General features: G+C 45.4%; 2 protein-coding genes across 2 annotated transcripts in view; both read right to left on the reverse strand.

The window, feature by feature from the left end:
* The window catches only part of LOC132589890 (cytosolic phospholipase A2 epsilon-like), an 84,289-nt gene extending 82,718 nt beyond the window's left edge, over positions 1-1,571 (reverse strand). Inside the window, exon 1 of the mRNA XM_060262675.1 lies at positions 1,462-1,571. Within this exon, the coding sequence (XP_060118658.1) occupies positions 1,462-1,488 (27 nt within the window). The 5' untranslated portion in view covers positions 1,489-1,571. The remainder of the gene's footprint in view (positions 1-1,461) is intronic.
* Positions 1,572-12,022: 10,451 nt separating this feature from the next.
* Positions 12,023-18,922, reverse strand: part of LOC132589611 (cytosolic phospholipase A2 epsilon-like) — a 106,481-nt gene continuing 99,581 nt past the window's right edge. Inside the window, exons 19-20 of the mRNA XM_060262360.1 lie at positions 12,672-12,858; positions 12,023-12,306 (exon numbers count right to left, since the gene is read on the reverse strand). Coding sequence (XP_060118343.1) covers positions 12,098-12,306; positions 12,672-12,858 — 396 coding nt within the window. The 3' untranslated portion in view covers positions 12,023-12,097. The remainder of the gene's footprint in view (positions 12,307-12,671; positions 12,859-18,922) is intronic.

Below are 18,922 nucleotides of genomic sequence, written 5' to 3' on the forward strand. Positions count from 1 at the left end.
GACATCCAGAATGAGTCTGGAGAGGCTGGTATCTTACACTGCATGGCTATGGCTCTGCACTAATGGATTTGCCACTTCTGGTGTAAGTCAGGGAGTTGACCTACCAAGGACAGAAGATGCAATTCATAAGTCTCTGATTATGGATTTCCTCCCTGGATAGAGTAACTTAGCGTTTAAGTAGATGAGCAACTTGATCTAGAGCTGACAGCTAAGCTCAAGCATCTGCAGTGCTATTGGTTGCAGGGACTTCATTCTACTATTTTCTGTGGGTACTTGCAAATATTGATATAAATGGGCCCAATCAGCCATTAACAGTTCTGAGAAGCACATGGCAGCAACTCAAACCTGGCATACATGATTATGGATAATTCTCAGGCCATTTTTTGTAGCAGGAACTCTTTTGCATGTTAGGCCACACACCCCTGATGCAGCCAATCCTCCAAGAGCTTACAGGCCTCTTAGTACAGGCCCCACTGTAAGCTCCAGGAGGATTGGCTACATCAAAGGTGTATGGCCTAATATGCAAAAGAGTTCCTGCTACAAAAAAAGCCTAGTACTCTCAAAATGACTTCCGGTGAGCTGGTCACTGAAAGGAGAATGCTTTTTAAAAGGGGAGAAGATAGATGTTACCCATGAAGCACCAGAAATTAATTTGAATCCTTTGGCTTTATAAATGCTAGGAAAATCACTTCCACCCTTCCCTATGAAGGAACACACTTTAACTGCAGTCATTATACTTTTAAAAATATCTTTTCTTTCATCATTTTAGCCTTCAGGGGTGAGGAAGAACATTTCTTTTATGGCTGCTTTTCTAGTAGATTTTTCCCCTCCTCAAATTTAATCAGGAAATCTTGAAACATAACCTTTAAAAAATCTCTTTCTTTAACTTCAGCTATTTGCAGGTATCAAATTTCTCATTGTGCATTCCAGTATACATGGGAAGCTTCCCTGGCAAAACCAGGCAACTTATTTCCAGGACATCTTTTACATTCAGAGCAGTTGCATGTCTGAGCTGGTCTAGCTTCATGGTTCAGCAACTTAAGCTGGAGGGATGGACCAAAACTGCACACCTGTTTCCTCATCAGAGTTAAAGCCACGTGAATTATTCACATATACATCCAGTTGACAAATTGAGATATCATCAGTGTGTCAAGGGCTTTAGCCTTTTCTTCACTTTCACCTCAGCCATCTTTGCCACAATCTCAGCTGGCTATTAGGATAGGATCCTGCCACTTCCGACTGTCTGTAGGATGGCATTCTTACCCTATGCATCTTGACCAAGGCAATGATGGATGACTATTAAAGCTGAGAAAGATATTTTTATCCAGCAGTAGGTATAAGAGACACAATAAGTTTACATCTACATTGAGGAATCACTGTGAAGACAAAACCCTTACCCACAAGATCCAAATAACTGATCAAAATAATATGGATTTGAATTTTCATTCCCCAGCCTCTTACCAGATCCTTGCTTGAAAATATCCCCATTGTGACTCTCGGTGGATCTTACAGCAGCTTCTAGCAGGCAACACTAGCTGGAGAAAAATTACAGTCTTTAAACTCTGGAGTTGATGAGCAGGTGTTTTGCAACCTGACTCACAGCTCCACCCCTCTCTAATTCCCAAAAGTGAAGCAATCCCGTTTATCAAACTATTTCGCTAAGAGCAATGAACAAGTGCTGAGTATTTGTAGCTTCAGCGAGTAGGAGGCACAGGAAGCTAAACCCACAGATCCCAAACATGTTTACTCAGAAGTAAATTCTGTTAAACTATGAGATTGACTCCCTATTAAGTGTATGCTGGCGACCAAGTATGATCCCTGAGGATTGCATTAGTAGCAAAAAGAGACACCAGATATTTCAGGTTCTAGGTTCATTCATTCCATTGGTCTGGTAATGATCTAAAATACTGGAACAATAATTTAGTATCATGTGCTGGGGGTGGATCCAACTGTCCTCCAAGTACCCTTCCTCTAGCCCAGTGGAAGAACCATTGCATTTGGAGAGAGGCTCCTTAAACTTGAAGAAGGCTTCACACTTGAGCCAAAAAGAAAAGTGGGGTATGAATATTTTAATGAATAAACAAACAAGCAAACATTGCTCACTGAAGTGGTTGGATAGGACAGGATGGACCCCATTACTCTTTGTGCTGTGATGGCACCAGACATGATGTTCCCATGCATGCAAGTTGTACCGTTTAGAAGTTTTTATGATGTGGTTGCTCAATCATATAGTTAGTGAATTATACCAACCTCTGCTCCTTGTCCCTACTAAGTTCCTGAGGGATGCTCTCTTTGTCATGAGACATCTAAGCATTACAGCCAGTAGAGCAGACTTACCACAGGGATGCAATTTTTAGTGACATCTCAGTGAAAAAAGATAAGAAAAGCTGAGTTCTACAGTGTTTGCCTTTATTTTGGAGACTGTCAGACAGTTAAAGAGCAGAGAGATATCACGTTTTCCCACTGAGCTTACCTCAAAGCGACGTCCCTCTTCACTGCGCAACGTCTGCGCGGATTTCCCACCAACTGCTCCGAGGCTGCTCCGAGTAACCAGGTAGAGTTGCGGCTTTTGCGTCGCTAACGTAAACTGGTTTTTAGCGGTTTCCATTTGCGACGCAAAAGGTCGGGAACTTCCTGGTTCCTCGGAGCAGCCTCGGAGCAGTTGGTGGGAAATCTGCGCAGACACTGCGTGGTGAAGAGGGATGTCGCTCCGAGGTAAGCTCAGTGGGAAAACGGCCACAGAGTCACACATAAACATGCCTTTAGACACACAGAACAAGATACCTTTGGTATTTGAAGATCACCAGTATAGTACAGAACCAAACACACACAAAGACACTGAAATAGTAAGTCTCATATAAAATAAATATTTTGAATCTATGTACCATTAAAAATTGGAAGCAGCATCAGATGAATGGTAGAGAGTGGGTGGGACTTGCTGCAAAACAGCCCTGTAATTGTGTGAGAAAGCAGAGAAATCATGCAAGGCAGGCACATCCAAACAGTTTGCCAAAGGATTGTTTGCAACCAGTATGCAGGATGTAAACAGAACAGGTAGGTTCTCAAGTGTTTCTATTGCATACTTGGTTTAGGCACCAAAATTTATTTGCCTAAACTGATGGTTTTTACTAGGAAACTGATAGGAAGAGTATGTTTCTGTTAAATCTTCTACACTTTTCAGCCCCTTTCAGTATCATCAACCATGGCATCCTTCTGGATCATTTTGTCAGAATTAGATTAGAGCCCACCAATACTTCCTGGAATACATGGTCCAAAACAGGGGTGGTCACACTTGCTTACTATAAGAGCCACATATAATAAATGCCAGATGTTTGAGAGCCACAAGACATGAACATCAGATGAGGAAGGAAGGGAGGGAGGAAGGAAGAAAAACAAGTAGGGGAGGGGATGTTGAAAGAAAACAGCTTTAACTTGAAATGCATTCTCCAAGTTGCTGGCTAGCTTGGCTTAGAGAAGTGATTTAAAGAGAGAAGTGCCTTCGCCAAGAAGAAGAATTGCAGATTTATACCCCGCCCTTCTCCCTGAATCAGAGGCTCAAAGCGACTTACAATCTCCTTTATCTTCTCCCCCCACAACAGACACCCTGTGAGGTGGGTGGGGCTGAGAGGGCTCTCACAGCAGCTACCCTTTCAAGGACAACTTCTGCCAGAGCTATGGCTGACCCAGGGCCATTCCAGCAGGTGCAAGTGGAGGAGCGGGAAATCAAACCCGGTTCTCCCAGATAAGAGTCCGCACACTTAACCACTACACCAAACTGGCTGATAGGGCGATGGAGGCTTTGAAAGCCACACAATATGTGTGAAAGAGCCACAGTTTGGCCACCCCTGTTCTAGAAGACACTGCTAGGATATCACTGCTTCTCCCCTTAGCTGCCTTAGAAATGTTTTTTGAAACCTCAGTTTGGTTCAAAAGTACCAGCTAAGTGCATCTAAGACAAGTTCTTTTGACTATATTCTAGAAATGAGGGGTAGAGTTTCTCTAGTTTGTGGGTTCTACTTGGATCGTGATGCTCCGAAAGAATTCTTTAGGACATAGTACTGTACAGAATTTGTTGAATACATGTGAATCATAAAGAATTTTGAGAGAAAAACAAAAATATTGTTTGGTTTTCTTTAATTTTCTTCAGCCTTGTAGACTGTAAAAATATTTTAAAATTATTATTTTCTGTATTTATATTGCATGTCCTAGATTACCGTATTTTCCGGTCCATTGGACGCTCCGGACCATTAGACGCAGGTGCCTGGCTGGGAGACAAGCGGCAAGATCGCTCCCTCTGCCCCCATCGCAAACCCAGCACTTCGCAGGGAGCGATCTCGCCGCTTGTCTCCCAGCCAGGCATGCAGGCGCCAGCGTGCTTCCCCCGCGCTTGCGTGCCTGGCTGGGAGACAAGCGGCGAGATCGCTCCCTGCGAAGTGCTGGGTTTGCGATGGGGGCGGAGGGAGCGATCTCGCTGCTTGTCTCCCAGCCAGGCACGCAGGCACAGAGGAAGCACCCGCCCCCTCTGCAAACCCAGCGCTTCGCAAAGCGCTGGGCTGTGGAGGGGGCGGCGTGCTTTCTCCCTGCCTGCCTGCCTGGCTTCAGCGCTGATACTTAAAGCAAGCGCTGGGATCGGAGGGCGGAGGGAGCGATCCTGGCGCTTGCTGTAAGCGTCAGAGCTAGAGCCAGGCAGGCAGGCGCGGGGAAGTGCCGGGACGGAGGCAGCGGATCCCCCCCCCCGGAGGAAGGTATGTACGGTACCTTCGCTCCATAAGACGCGCACACTTTTTACCCCACTTTTTTTTTGGGGGGGGGAAGTGCGTCTTATGGTGCGAAAAATACGGTACTTCTTACTGTGGGCCATAATGGTTTTATTAAGCAATTTTTTTAAAAAAAATTCTTTACGCAGTCCCATTTATGATAATTTAGTGGCAGTAACCAACAGCATTTATTTACTCAAATTAGCTTGGCAACAAAGTCACCACCTGCCAATCAGCCACAAAGTGGAACTTCCAGTCACTGGAGGATCAACAAGTTCATTCATCCCTAAATATCAGTCTTCGTTGGCTGCCAATTCACTTCCAGGCCCAATCTGAAAAGCTGGTGTTAAGCTTTAAAGCCCTAAAAAGGTCAGTAGGACCACCTACTAAAGGGCAGCCAATCCAGCCTTAGCCTACCTGTATGTGTGGATAATTTAGAGAGCTCCTGCTCTGTGTAACATCATTTCCCAAGGTTCATATGACTGTGCCTTCTTGTGGTTACATTGTGTTGTCTTTGGAACTCCTTCCTGTCCTGTATGTCTGGTTCCACCCCTTCTTTCATCTAAGAAAATGGTAAAAACTATTCCTTTTTATAAAGCTTTTAGTTTATTTCATAAACCTGCCTTCCCAGTGATAGATTAGATCTCAAAGCTGGTTAAAAAGAGAGAGAGAGAGAGAAAATGCAACAATATAAAACTTGTTTAAAAATCATGTTAACACATAACTAATATAAAACAAAAGCAATCAGAAAGCTTTCTGGCTTTGTCCAAACCTTGTTTAATAGCCCTGTCAAAAATCCAGGAGGGTGATAGTCCTTTCCCCCAAGTTTTTCTGGGAGGCTGTTTCACAAATAAGGGGCAGCATGTGAAAAAGCCCAAGCCTGTGGTGTCACAGAGAAAACCCTAGATCAGAGTTATCAGACTTATTTGTTACAAGAAACAGATCTGACATAAATGTCACTTTGTTGGGCCAGGCCATGAGTGCCATAAATTGTAACATGAGGTACCGGAGATATATTTATTTATTCGTTTGTTTTATTCTATTCTGTTTTAAGCTCGCCTTCCCACAGAACAGGCTCAGAGATGGTTACATCATAAAACTTTATATAAACTTTATAAATATAAATATAAACTTTATAAAGATGATTTCAGATGTTGAATGCACCCAGTGAATTACAATTGCAGGCTTGATTGGATTAGGTGTGATATGTAGTAGGCGTGGAGATACAAGCATTGGTAATAAGACAAAAAACCTAGGTCTCAATTCCATCCAGGAAGATTCAGTACAGGATATAATGTCACTTTAAGATTCTTTTTTTTAATTAGTGCATCTGCAACCTGTTAATGTATGTATTTTATCAGCATGCTTTGTGTGTGCTCTACTTAGCTTCCTATTTGTTTGGCTATTTTGGATTCTACAATAAACAGACAAGTGTTTATCTGGTGCCTAGTCTGGTGTTTATCCGATTATTCTGTTGGACTCTTGGAGTCATTACAGATGACATTAGAAACCACAACATTCAGTGGCTGACCTGAGAGTAGAAGTGCTGTTGCAAATGAATTTTAAAGGGTGATTAGAAAGAGAGATTGCTGAATTGCAATTGATAATGAAGCTCCAGATACTGCATCCTCCTGGACTGAATTAAGAGCTAGTTTTCCTGTCACATTACCAATGTGTACCATTATCATTCGGCATCTGAAATCATTCCACTCTCCAAGATATATGGACCAGTACAAGTGTTCTAATTCCTAATCAGGGGGGGGGGGGGGTTAAAGAAAATAAATCCAGATGGGAACAGAAACATTCAATCTTTTCAGAATGAACTAAACTAATTTCCTCAGTGTACATTGTGCTTATCAGAAGTATCCATCCACCCACCCTCCCTTCCTCCCAACCACCCTCCTTCTGTCCAAGATGAACTGTGCTTGCACACGAATATCTAGAATAAAACATTATTGGTCTTAAACCTGCCATGGGACTCCAAGTTTGTTTTCACTCTTCTCTTTCCTCCCCCAAAAAAGGAGGAGCAGCCCTGGAGAAGGAAGCAGAAGCTAGCTCTGTGTGTGTGTGTTTGTGTATGAGAGAGAGAGAGGTTTGTCTCTGTATCTCTCCCACATGAAGCAGCCATGAAGCGCTGTTTGTGTGTGTGTGGAAGAGAGAGTGGCTATTAGCCCCAAGCACCAAGAATTAGAGCATCACTGCCCCCAGACAGTTCCAATAATATGCTGTGGCTAATAGCCACTGATGGACCTCTGCTCCATATTTTTATCCAAACCCCTCTTGAAGCTGGCTATGCTTGTAGCCGCCACCACCACCTGTGGCAGTGAATTCCACATGTTAATCATCCTTTGGGTGAAGTACTTCCTTTTATCCGTTCTAACCCGACTGCTCAGCAATTTCATTGAACGCCCACAAGTTCTCATATTGTGAGAAAGGGAGAAAAGTACTTCTTTCTCTACTTTCTCCATCCCATGCATAATCTTGTAAACCTCTATCATGTCACCCCACAGTCGATGTTTCTCCAAGCTAAAGAGCCCCAAGCATTTTAACCTTTCTTCATAGGGAAAGTGTTCCAAACCTTTAATCATTCTAGCTGCCCGTTTTTGGACTTTTTCCAATGCTATAATATCCTTTTTGAGGTGCGGTGACCAGAATTCCAAATGAGACCGCACCATCGATTTATACAGGGGCATTATAATCCTGGCTGATTTGTTTTCAATTCCCTTCCTAATAATTCCTAGCATGGCATTGGCCTTTTTTATTGTAATCACACACTGTCTTGACATTTTCAGTGAGTTATCTACCATGACCCCAAGATCTCTCTCTTGGTCAGTCTCTGCCAGTTCACAACCCATCAACTTGTATTTGTAGCTGGGATTCTTGGCTCCAATGTGCATTACTTTGCACTTGTCCACATTGAACCTCATCTGCCACATTGACGCCCACTCACCCAGCCTCAACAGATCCCTTGGAGTGCCTCACTATCCTCTCTGGTTCTTACTACCCTGAACAATTTAGTGTCATCTGCAAACTTAGTCACTTCACTGCTTACTCCGAACTCCAAATCATTAATGAACAAATTAAAGAGCATGGGACCCAGTACTGAGGGAGCTGGGGAAAGCAAGCTATGGTGCAGCTGCAGTTGCAGCCCTGGAGAAGGAAGTTGCTTATTGGCCAGATTTCAGCCTTGCATGGCCCATATCCGTCCCACAGGCCACATGATTGATGCCCTAGATAGAGGGGGTACAGGCAACAACCCCTGCTGGGCAAAGCAAAACTGCTAAGTTATCATAAACAAGACTGCGTAATAAGAAAACTGCTACAGGGGGATACAGCAGCCTGGGAAAGATGATCCCTTTACCAGCCTTTGATGTGGCGCCACTAATGCCAGCATCAAGGTTAAGAGCTTGGGAGTGCTCCTGGAGTCCTCCTTATCTATGGAGGCCCAAGTAGCAGCCACTGCCAGAGCCGCTTTTTTCCACCTTCAGCAAACACAGCAGTTAGTCCCCTACCTTGAGCGCAGTGACTTAGCAATGGTGATCCACGCCTCGGTCACCTCAAAAACTGATTACTGTAATGCTCTCTACATGGGGCTGCCCTTGACTCAGATTCAGAAGCTGCAGCTGGTGCAGAATGCTGCAGCCAGGCTCCTAATAGGGCTTCCCCGGCAGGAGTCATTCAGCCTGTGCTGAGAGCGCTGCACTGGCTGCCTGTTGCATACCGAATCCATTTCAAGGTCTTGGTATTAACCTTCAAAGCCCTATATGGCCTAGGACCTACCTATCTGGGGAACCGCCTTGCCCCACATGTTCCTCAGAGAGCACTGCCTCAAGCTCTCAAAATCTTTTGGCTGTCCCTGGGCTAAAAGAGGCTAGGCTTAACTCCACCAGAGCAACACCCTCCCAGAAGCCATCAGGGCCCTGCAGGACTTATCGCAGTTCTGCAGGGCCTGCAAGATTAAACTGTTTTGGATGGCACATAACATCTAATGGGAAAGGGCTGCCACCACATCTGGATCTATTGCATTTTAATACTAACTGCCTAGGACCTGTACATGCTGAGAAAGGAAAATATTATATGATCTGTCTGAAGTAGCACCATTGCAATTTATTTGATTGTTTTATTGTTTGAATATTGCTTATTGTTTATTGTGTATTTTATGGTGTTAGTCGCCTTGAGTCTACATAGAATGACCACCGGCAGAGGATTCTGGCACCAATAAGGAAGTGGCAGGGGTGGTTATTAGGACAACTGCCCCCACAAGAGAAACGTTCTTTCAAAACAGTGGCCATTTCTTCTGCTAACATAACATTTTGTTTTCCCTTTTGGGTGATCATTGTGCAAACCTGCAGGGTGATGGAAGTGAGCACAAACACATGACCCTAATGTGCAGATTTAATGATCCAACTCAGAATTATATATAGGATTATAGTTTGGAATACTGTGGACTGGAATAGATCTAGCCTACAAGAACCTACCTTGAGGCCTCTAAGGGGATGACACAAAATATTTTTTCAGAGGTGAATGTGGAACAATAGAACCACAATTTGTACAGCATCCACACTCATCCCATTGTCATCCCATTATCTTCTTCATTGCTAAAGTTTGTGGTGCTTTGGACACCAGCAAAACCTGTTTGACCAGAATGACATTGGGATAAAAATAATGAGTATGTCTTCGACAGGAAGTGATTCATTTATCACATTATTTGCAGACTATATATTAAGAACCAAGACCTAGAGAGAAAACATGACATCCAAGTAATAAAAATTAGGAAATCCATTATTAGGAAACTGATTCCTAGGAGCAAATGGATAATGTGATGTGTTAATTCGGTATGGTTGATCCATATTTATAGTAATAATTCTCTTATCGCCGTGGCCAAATTGACGATGGCCATTTGCTAATATTTTGAAAACAAACTATTGGCCCATCACATGTCAGTTAGTGTCTCTGGCCTCCCATTGGCTGACTTCCCCACCCCTCCTACTCAGGCTCAGGAATAATGAACAAACTGCCAAAAGCAGTCTTACTTCAGAGACATCTCTTAGATCCTCTCTGTCAGCCTGCCTCAGAAAGGGCTGCAGAGTTCCTGTGGCCTCACAAAAGGCCCTATCAATGGCCCACACAAATGGCCTCCCAGCATATGCAGCTTCCAAAGGCTGCTGCAATAGCCAGGGAGCCTGGTACCCTCTCAGAGGGCATAGCTGTCCCACCTTTACTCTCTCTCACTCCCTCTCTCACTCCTCCCTTCAGCCTCACTCCAGGATGCTTGCCTGAGGAGGACATAGGGAAGCCTCACAAGGTTGTTTTTCAGATCAAAGGGGGGAGAGGAATGAGGTGAATTATATCAGCTGCTTTGTTCCCACCCACCCCACACTGTGAAGAAAGACTGTCCCTTTCCTATCTAGAGGCTGCAGGGTTTCCAACTCCAAGTAAGCAAATTCCAGATGGCAGAGATCAGTTCCCCTTGAGGTGGGGGGAGTGAATGCCTTCCCATAAGTGGGTGAGAAGACAGCGAAACTGGGGGGGGGGGGGGAGGGGGGAACTTGCCCAGAGGCATTTAGTGGTACCTTTCCAGGAAAATTTTTAAGGTACCACTACAGCCCATTCATCCTAGGGAACCACTGTTGCCAATCTCCAGGTAAGGGATGGATATCTCTCAGAATTACAACTGCTATCCAAATAGATGGCAGAGATCGGCTCCCCTTGAGGTAGAGGGGAATGAATGCCTTCACTTGGAGGGGTGGGAAGACAGCAAGGCGGTGGGGGGGCACTCGTCCAGAGTTCTGTGGTGGAGTTTGAGGAGGACTTATGAGTCAGGGCTTCAGAGTGGATTCTGCCAGATCCAGGTTCTTGCTGTGGAAGCTGACTGGGTGATTTTGGACCAGTCACAGACTTCCAGTCTAACCTGCCTCACAGGGTTGTTGTTCAGATCACATGGGGGGAGAGAAGAATGATGTAAACTGCTTTGCCTTCCCACTGTGAAGAAAGACTGTCATTTTCCTATGTAGAAGCTGCAGGGAGGGGGGAAAGTGATGGAAATCTGAAATGAGAGGAGAAGATATATGAAAGGAGATAGGGTTGCCAACTCCAGGTTAGAAAATTCCTGGAGATTTAAGGGGTGGGGCCTGGAGATGGTGGGGTTTGAGGAGGGATAGGACCTCAGACAGATACAATGCCATTTCCTCCTGGGGAATCACTGGAGATTACTCAGATTTACAATAGTTCTCTAGATGGCAGAGATTGGCTTCCCTTGAGGGGGGGTGGTAGTCAATGCCTTCACTTTGGTGGGTGGGAAAACAGCAAGGGTGGTGGGCACTTGCCCAGAGCCTTCTTCTAGAGCCCGTTGTATTTTTTGTCACAATGGGCCTAGTATCTATATAAATGCACACAGCTTTAAAAGAAGGTAGAACACAGGGCAGATTGTTTATTCTGTTCCCATAAACAGGGAAAGACAGCAGGTGTGCTGTTAGCATATTAAAAAGCTGTGCTTCATTCTACTTTCCATTGTGATTGTTTCTCCATCTATGGGAGATAAAGGTCCGCAGCTGGGGAAGCACTAGTAAGCTAAGCCAGGAAACAAGCAGTGAAATGACTGTCCTTGATTGTTTCATGCCTTATATTCCCCCCATACAGTGGATTCATCTGTCCTTGAATCCACAGTAACACATGACACTGATGTGTAGTGAGTCAAGTCACTGGTCTATCCATCCAACTATTGTCACTTCTATCGGCAATGCCTCTAAGATCTCAGTCAAAGGTCTTTGTGAACTTTTTTTTATTTTTTTATTTACTTATGTACTTCAGCTCTAGGTGGCTTACACAAAGTAAATCACTACGATCAACAAGATAGGCCATTCAATAAACAATACAATAGGATCAGGGTTGTAGAACCAATCAGAAATTTCAAAGCATAACTGTAACAAAGCATAACTATTAACATGACACATTAAATAAAGTAAAAAAGTAAAAAGTACGATCCTAATTTCAGTGAGCTGTACACCACAGTATAGGCCACAATCCCTAATAATTTATCCAACCAACTTTGTGAATCATTTAGCACAGTGTGATCCTCTTGCCTGTGTAGAAAAGCTCTGCTGAATAATTCTGTTTTTCAATGTTTGTGGAAAGCCAGGAAAGTGGGTGCCTCTAACTGGAGGTGCTAAATACTGAATCCGCAAATCTTTGCACACAAAACATGTGCTCTGCCAGTGAGCTAATCATTCTGATCCCACAGAGCTGGTTACCATTAGCCAAAGGCTAATTTTTAACTGCAATTAACTCTTCTATTGATAAGTCTACCAGTTGCATTGATGAAAGCTTAGCAGCCCAGCTGCTTATGGTTTCTGTTGTTTCCTCCGCTTCATAGCTGCACGCAAGGCTTCCATGATCTTATCTTCATTGTTCAGAATGTTATACTCAGTTAGTTTCACCAGTTTGTCAAAATTCTCCTCTGAGAATGAGACTTCCCTTGTAGTAAATGGGGAGAGGAAGCTGGAGACATCAACATTGCCTTCTTTCATCTCTATTGGATCACGTTCCTCACCTACAGCAACAAAAACAAAGTGAGTTTCAGCAATAAATTTTAATCTCGATAATGCTGGATATTGTTTTAATATGTATTATAAAGTACCTTTGGAAGAGTCACTGTTGGATGGTATATAAATATATTAAATAAACAGACAAATCTTGAACATAATGGCCTAGTCCAACACCTGGATCTGCTGCTATTATCGATCTTGCTTAAATATTGCATTTTCCTCTGATCTCTGTGCTTTAAGACTAGCTCTTTAATTAAAGAAATATTGGAACATATCTTACAAGATATAGCCAATTAAAATATTTTTGGAGAAAATGGGGTATCACTCATTGTTTTGGTGTTGAGTAGATCATTGACTCTTCAAAACTTACCAGGTGCTTTGTATTTCTTGAAGGTATCATTTGTCAATGGGAAAAAGAGCACAATGGGAGCTGCTGGATTTTGTGTCTCATCAAACACATAGCACTCCTTCAAATTCTCCTTGTCTTCCTCACTGATCTCTATTTTGGGAAATGGGATCCCCTGCTTTGAGGCATATACTGCAAACTGGTCCAGATTCTAAAGAAATACATCAATAAAAATGATTTACAAGACAAAACTAAAGACATGTGAACTAAGTTATGTAAAGCATATTTCCATGTCTAATAACTCTATACTGCACATGGTAAAGGAATTGTGATGATGGACATACAACCAGATCTACAAAGAGGTGAGGTAAAGTCTTAAGTGGTGGATTTGGTGGGTTAGTCTCCATCACCACTCCACACTCAGGAGATGGAGCAGATGACACTCCTCTTCTCATTGCCCTGGCAGTATTAAGCACAGTGCAACAAGCCACACATGCTCAGCAGGGATTTCTGAACTTTCACAAGGCACAAGATTTCAGGAAGCTTTAGTGGGTATATGTGGTTTTCCATGCTGAGTTTAGAAACACAGAACAGTGGCCTACCAAAGGGGGTGGGGGCAGTCTGCCTAGGCCTGCCAATCTCCAGGTCCCAGCAGGAGATCTCCTAGCTTTGCAGGCTCCTCCCCACTGCCAGCCAGCTGGCCTGTGAGGGGAAGCCCTGCCCCAACAGCCACCCTGTGCCTTTAAAACTTGGCAGGCTTAGAAGAAGCTTGGAAACTGCTTGTTTTGGAAGGTGTGTGTGCCTTTAAATCTCAGTAGAAGGAAAGGTAGATGGACAGGGCAAGTACACCATGTAGATATTCCTGGTGAGTGTGTGAAGTATGTGAGAAAGGAAGAAAAGCCAACACAGTCCCTCTGTTTGTTTCAAGGAAAACTCCACCCAGATTGCTTTCATTTTTCTGTTAGTCTGATTAAAATACTAGCAGATGGTTGCATTCAGCAATTCACATGAGTAAATTGCCCCAGTGAGATCACAAAAGTGTGTGCTTGCAAACTGTTTGTTTTGGATGCTTTGTGAGTGTGTTCACTTTCATTTAGTGGAAGTGCAGCTGCTGGGGAACAAGGAAATGAAGACTGTGTTCAGGAGAATTGCACTGTTTTATTTTTATTTATTTATTTTAGGGAATGGGAAAGTCTCTTGGCTCTACCCCAAAGTCTCCAGGCTCCACTCCCAAAGTCCCCCGATATTTTCTTAGACTTGGCAACCCTAGGTCTGCCTTAGCACAGCCTGAGGAAGGCCTTTGAAAGAGACCCTTAAAGCCAATGTCGTCCTGCTGTCTCCATCTGAAGGTCTTTCTTTTCATTTTTAAAATTCAGTTCTGGCTGCAGCCACTAGGGCCACAGGGAAGTCTCAGCATAGCAAAAAGCAAGATTAGCTACACTTCCCTTCCTCCAAGACTGAAGCAATCATGCTTCCTAGATCCAATAACTAAACCATGACTCTGAGAGCTGTTACAGTAATTGCCAACCTTTAGGTATTTCCTCCAATAATCTAGCCTTCTCTTTCCCCCTTTATTTGCATGCAGTTCAGCCAGATATTGAAAAGCAGTAGTTAGGGTGCTGCAGCAAGATAAAACATTTCCCTCTCCTTTTCCTCTTGATTCCTCTCCCTCATTTCTCATTCATTTTTGTCTCCTTTCACCAAATTCTCCCCCACCCTTCCCACTTCTTGATCTCAAGACCTTCTCATCCCTATTCTGCTTTGTGAAGAATGTACTTAAGTATAGTATAGTAGCAAAGCTTTGTTAATATTATGAACAGAAGGTGGGGGGAAAGTTAATATTTCCCCATGATTTAACAAAGTAGTTAAATTCATGATAATGGACTATTCATCTGTTTTACTGGCTATACATGTGGAACAGAAGTCACAACTCTCAGTTCAAACACTGGATTGTTCGTAATTATTGTGCTGGTGGAACATCCGCTTGCCCTTTGTAAAAGCTACTTTCCTACATGACAAATTATGCAATTTCAAAAATATCATTAACATTAGATGTACAGTATAACAAATACCATACCAGTGGGGACCCAAAGCTGCATTGTTCTCTTGTCCTCCATTTTATCCTCACAACAGCCTTGTGAGGTAGATCTGGTTGAGAGTATGTCACATAGCAATCTTCCATGGTGGACTGAGGAACTGAATATTAGAGATTCATGACCGGTTGCTTAAAAGCTCTCTTATTACATATTATCTGTCATAAAGATAATTTGGTTCAGGCTGTTCCAGTTCCCATAATTTTTGACCCTCTAACTTCCACCATCATTCTGGGGTTAGTGGCTGGTTTTCAAACATGTAATATTATTTTCTGAGTTATGCCTGCCAGAGACTCTTACATTTAGTTGCAAATACAATGATGTGGTGGTGATTTGTCTCACCTGGGCCATACCTTTCAATTTTGGCCATAGAACTCCCCCAGTCATCCTCAAGCTGGTGGCCAATTTTGAGTATTCTAGCTTTATTCTCTGATGAGTTTGCTTGCCAGTGTCAGACTAGCATGTGGAAAATCCAGGTTCAAATCCCTACTCTGCCATGGAAGTTTGCTGGGTGACCTTGGGCCAGTCACACACTATCAGCCTAACCTACCTGACAGGGTTGCTGTGAGTATAAAGTGGAGGAGAGGAGAATGATGTAAGCGGCTTTGGGTTTCCACTGGGGGGAAAGGTGGGATATAAATAAATAAACAAACATGGACAGACAGGCAAATTCTTTTATTACTATAGATTAATGGTAACAGCAAGCCAAGTGATTTAAAGCGCAATCCGGGGGGGGGGAGTTTTTTAGACGCAGAAGAGCAGGTAAGTGGGTGCAGAAAGGGTTTGCACTGACATACAACCGGTGTCACCAGAGCAGAGGGGAGGTACGTGGATGGGGGGCTGTCCGAGCGGCACCCCACCCGAGGGCAGTGGCGCCTGAGGGCTGCACCTGAGCGCGGGTGGAAATGAGGTGGAGCATGGCATTGAGGCAGAGGAGGGGGTGGAGTTGGGGGCATGGCTAGGCTTAGGTGGCTTTCTGAGCAGTTTGGCCTATGACACCCCCCCCCCCCGAGAGGCGCAACTTTACACCCGCAAAAACGGAGGCGTGCCCCATAGGCACTTGTTGAAACCAAAAACAAAGGTTGGTGCCACCGCTGCGGAAGCTCGCAAACCCCTTAGGGAGTGGCGTGATTGCCTCGCCAATCCCCTTGTGCTTTGGGCTGACGAGCCCCCTCCCCAGCACCCAATTGCGGTCTCCCCCCTCCTAGAAATACTTCCGTTCTGGCCTCGCACAACTCAGTCGTTAGGGAAAGGAGCGCATGGCGGGGGGTTCTGCCAGCGAGCTCCCGGCCATACGGACTTAGAGTGAGGGACAGGCAGGCACACTGGTGACTCGTTTTGCACCGCGCAGTTGCTTTGACAGTATCGTTACCTTGCAAGGGGGAGAGAGAGGTCTCTCCCCTGGGGCTAATTGCTTGTTTCCAGGTTCCGGGCTCCCGGAGGCTCTGCATACAAGGACTGTCGCCCATGACTGGGTAAATTCCACTGCCCCTCCCCAGCCTCCTCCTCCCCTTGCTCTCGACCACATACCCCTTGCTCTTGACCACTCTGGCACTTGAACCAGGCAGTGGGCTTCGGCAGGGGGCATTTGCTGACCCCGCTCCCCTGTGCTGCTGCCTGCTCCCTTCCCTTGGTCTGCCCTCTGCCACATTCCCAACCCCTGGCAGGGCACGGCGTGTGTGTGTGGCAGCTGCCCCATTGCGGGGAGGTGAGTCAGAGACTGTCCTTTTAAGAGAGCACCCAGCTGAAATGCACCCCATTCTTCCAGCCGCTGCCCCGCAGGTGCTCTTGATCTCTAGTTCCATTTTGCAGGTGGGACTCCAACACAGAGGCTTCTGCGTGTGCCACTCCACAGCCCCCCACTCCCTCAGCTGTTTCTGCCCACCGCTCAGAATGGAGCCCTGCCCACGGTGAGTCTGCCCAGCGTGCGCCAGGGAGACTGTTGCACTCTGTTCCAGAAAAATAAAATCTGAGCTGTGCCCTCTGTTGTCTTTCCCGCTTGGCATCTGCTGCACGTTCCCTGGGCAACCCCCCCCCCCTTAAGTGGCCTCTCTGAGGGAATGCCTGGGAGGGTGGGCAGACTTGGTTTTGGGGATGGACAGTGTATGAGCTACCATGCTGCCCCCACGTAGCTGGACAGGGGAGGGGGAGTGCCTCCCCTCAGCCTGCCTGGATTGACAGCCTACCCGACCCCACAGGGCTGTTGTGCACAGGGTACTAAGGGGGGGCTGATGAAGTGGACTCAACTATGTGTTCTGTGGCCCCCGGGGGAGGTGTTCCGTGCATATGACAGGGGGTGTCAGGGCAACGCAGGGTGTATCTGGGGTGGGGGGGTGTCTGCTGCTGGGCTGCTCACTCCCAGACACACATTCCAGCCGCTGTCTATGACAGCGAGCTCCTGCACTTGGTACTTCCTGCTTGTCTGCCTGCCATTGGCAGAGTCTCTGACAGCGGGAGGGTATGAGGGGATTGACAGCTTCTCTGTGTGGTTCTGTGCGGGCCTGTCTCGCCCCAACCCCTGCCTCGCCACCAAGCCAGGCTTGTCGTGCACGCATGCCCAGCCTCACGCCTGTTCCCTCCCCGTGTTGGTGGGACGTCTCTCCTCTGCCTGTGATGGACTGCTCATCATTGGCTCTGTTCTCTGTTTTTTTTGGGGGGGGAATGACTATCAGCCTCTCTGGGGTAGCCTCTCCCCATCCCTGACTGTCATGAGCCATGGCACATGTGCCAGGACTGGCCAATGGGGGCAGGGGTGGCCTGGCCCTCCCCTCTGGCTGCCTCCGCCTCCCTTCCATGCGTCTGCCAGCAGTGTTGCTATGGTGACCGTCTCCCTCATGGCAAGCTACACCTCTCCCCTCCCCATGCTGCAGCGTGTCGAAGTCCTCAGGAAGTCTACTAGCGGTGCGACAGCTATGACATGGGCAGCCGCCCCTTATCTCTAGATTGGGCTGCCCTTCATTTTGTTATACTATTTGGTTTGGATCAGGTTCATATGGCAGTGGGGGGAGGGGGTAGATGGCATCTTTGCCCAGGGGCTTAATGTGGCTTTTGGCAGCCCTGATGATTTGGCTAGATGTGTGACTGTGATTGCAGTAGATCATTCCCCCACCCTCCCCAAAAAATGAAGGAGCAAGGCCAGCAGTCTGTGGGATCCAGTTCCCCCTATGAAGTCATAAAAAGAGATGAGAGCATGGTACAATGAGGACTTTCCTAGTATTAGATCCTGATTAGATCACATTATGCTCTTGTAAGAAAGTACTTCTTTACTCATTGAGGAATTAAATTGGTAGTACATGCAGTGAGGGCTATTTGCTATAGGGATTTAAAGGGGATTAGATGTGTAAAAGGAGAGGCCCAACAACAATTTCTCGCCATGATGCTACTAGCCAATCACAAAATGATGTTAAGTTGCACAAAATGCTGGGAAGTTCCAAGTCAGGCATCCTGCAACAGAGGCAACTGCCTCTGAATGAGCATTCCCAGAAGAGGCAAAGGTGATGCTTCTTGGACTCTTCAGAAATAGCTCCTGCATCCAAGATGTGAAAGAAAGAAAAGACTGGCTCTTTGGTTTGGAGAAACAGATTTTGTTTGGTTTTCATTTCCAAAGGAAGGGAACTGTTACAGAGGGGAGTCATGGTGGTCTGCAGTAGAAGAGCTAGATTCAAGTCTAGTAGCATCTTAGAGACCCAACAAGATTTTCAAGGTATGTGCTTTCAAAAGTCAAAGCTTGCTTCATCAGATATTTGTCAGATATCTGACACCTCATATCTAATAAATACAGCTTTAACTCTCAAACACTTATACCCTGAAAACCTTGTTGGTCCCTAAGGTGTTAATGAACTGGAATCTAGCAAAGAAAAGGGAGTATACCTTCTGCATCACCACAAGAAAAGCCCAAAGACCTAAGAAAATCTTAGTTTATAGCCATGCCACAAGCCATCCTTATCCTGCTGGGTGACAGAATGTATTTTAGAGTAGTATAGTAGCAAACCTTTGTTAATATTTTGAACAGAAAGCACTGGGTTTCCTGGGCTGAACATTGAAAACACCCTGCTTGGACTGTGATTCTGTTCTTGACATCAGCTGGCATTGCCACAATGGCACTGGGTTCTACTGGGCACTCTGTGATTACATTGGTACTGCTGGGTAATCTGTAAACTGCACTGGTTCTGCTGGGCTTGC

The sequence above is a fragment of the Heteronotia binoei genome, chromosome 21, assembly GCF_032191835.1.
Source record: "Heteronotia binoei isolate CCM8104 ecotype False Entrance Well chromosome 21, APGP_CSIRO_Hbin_v1, whole genome shotgun sequence".
NCBI classification, from domain to species: Eukaryota; Metazoa; Chordata; class Lepidosauria; order Squamata; family Gekkonidae; genus Heteronotia; species Heteronotia binoei.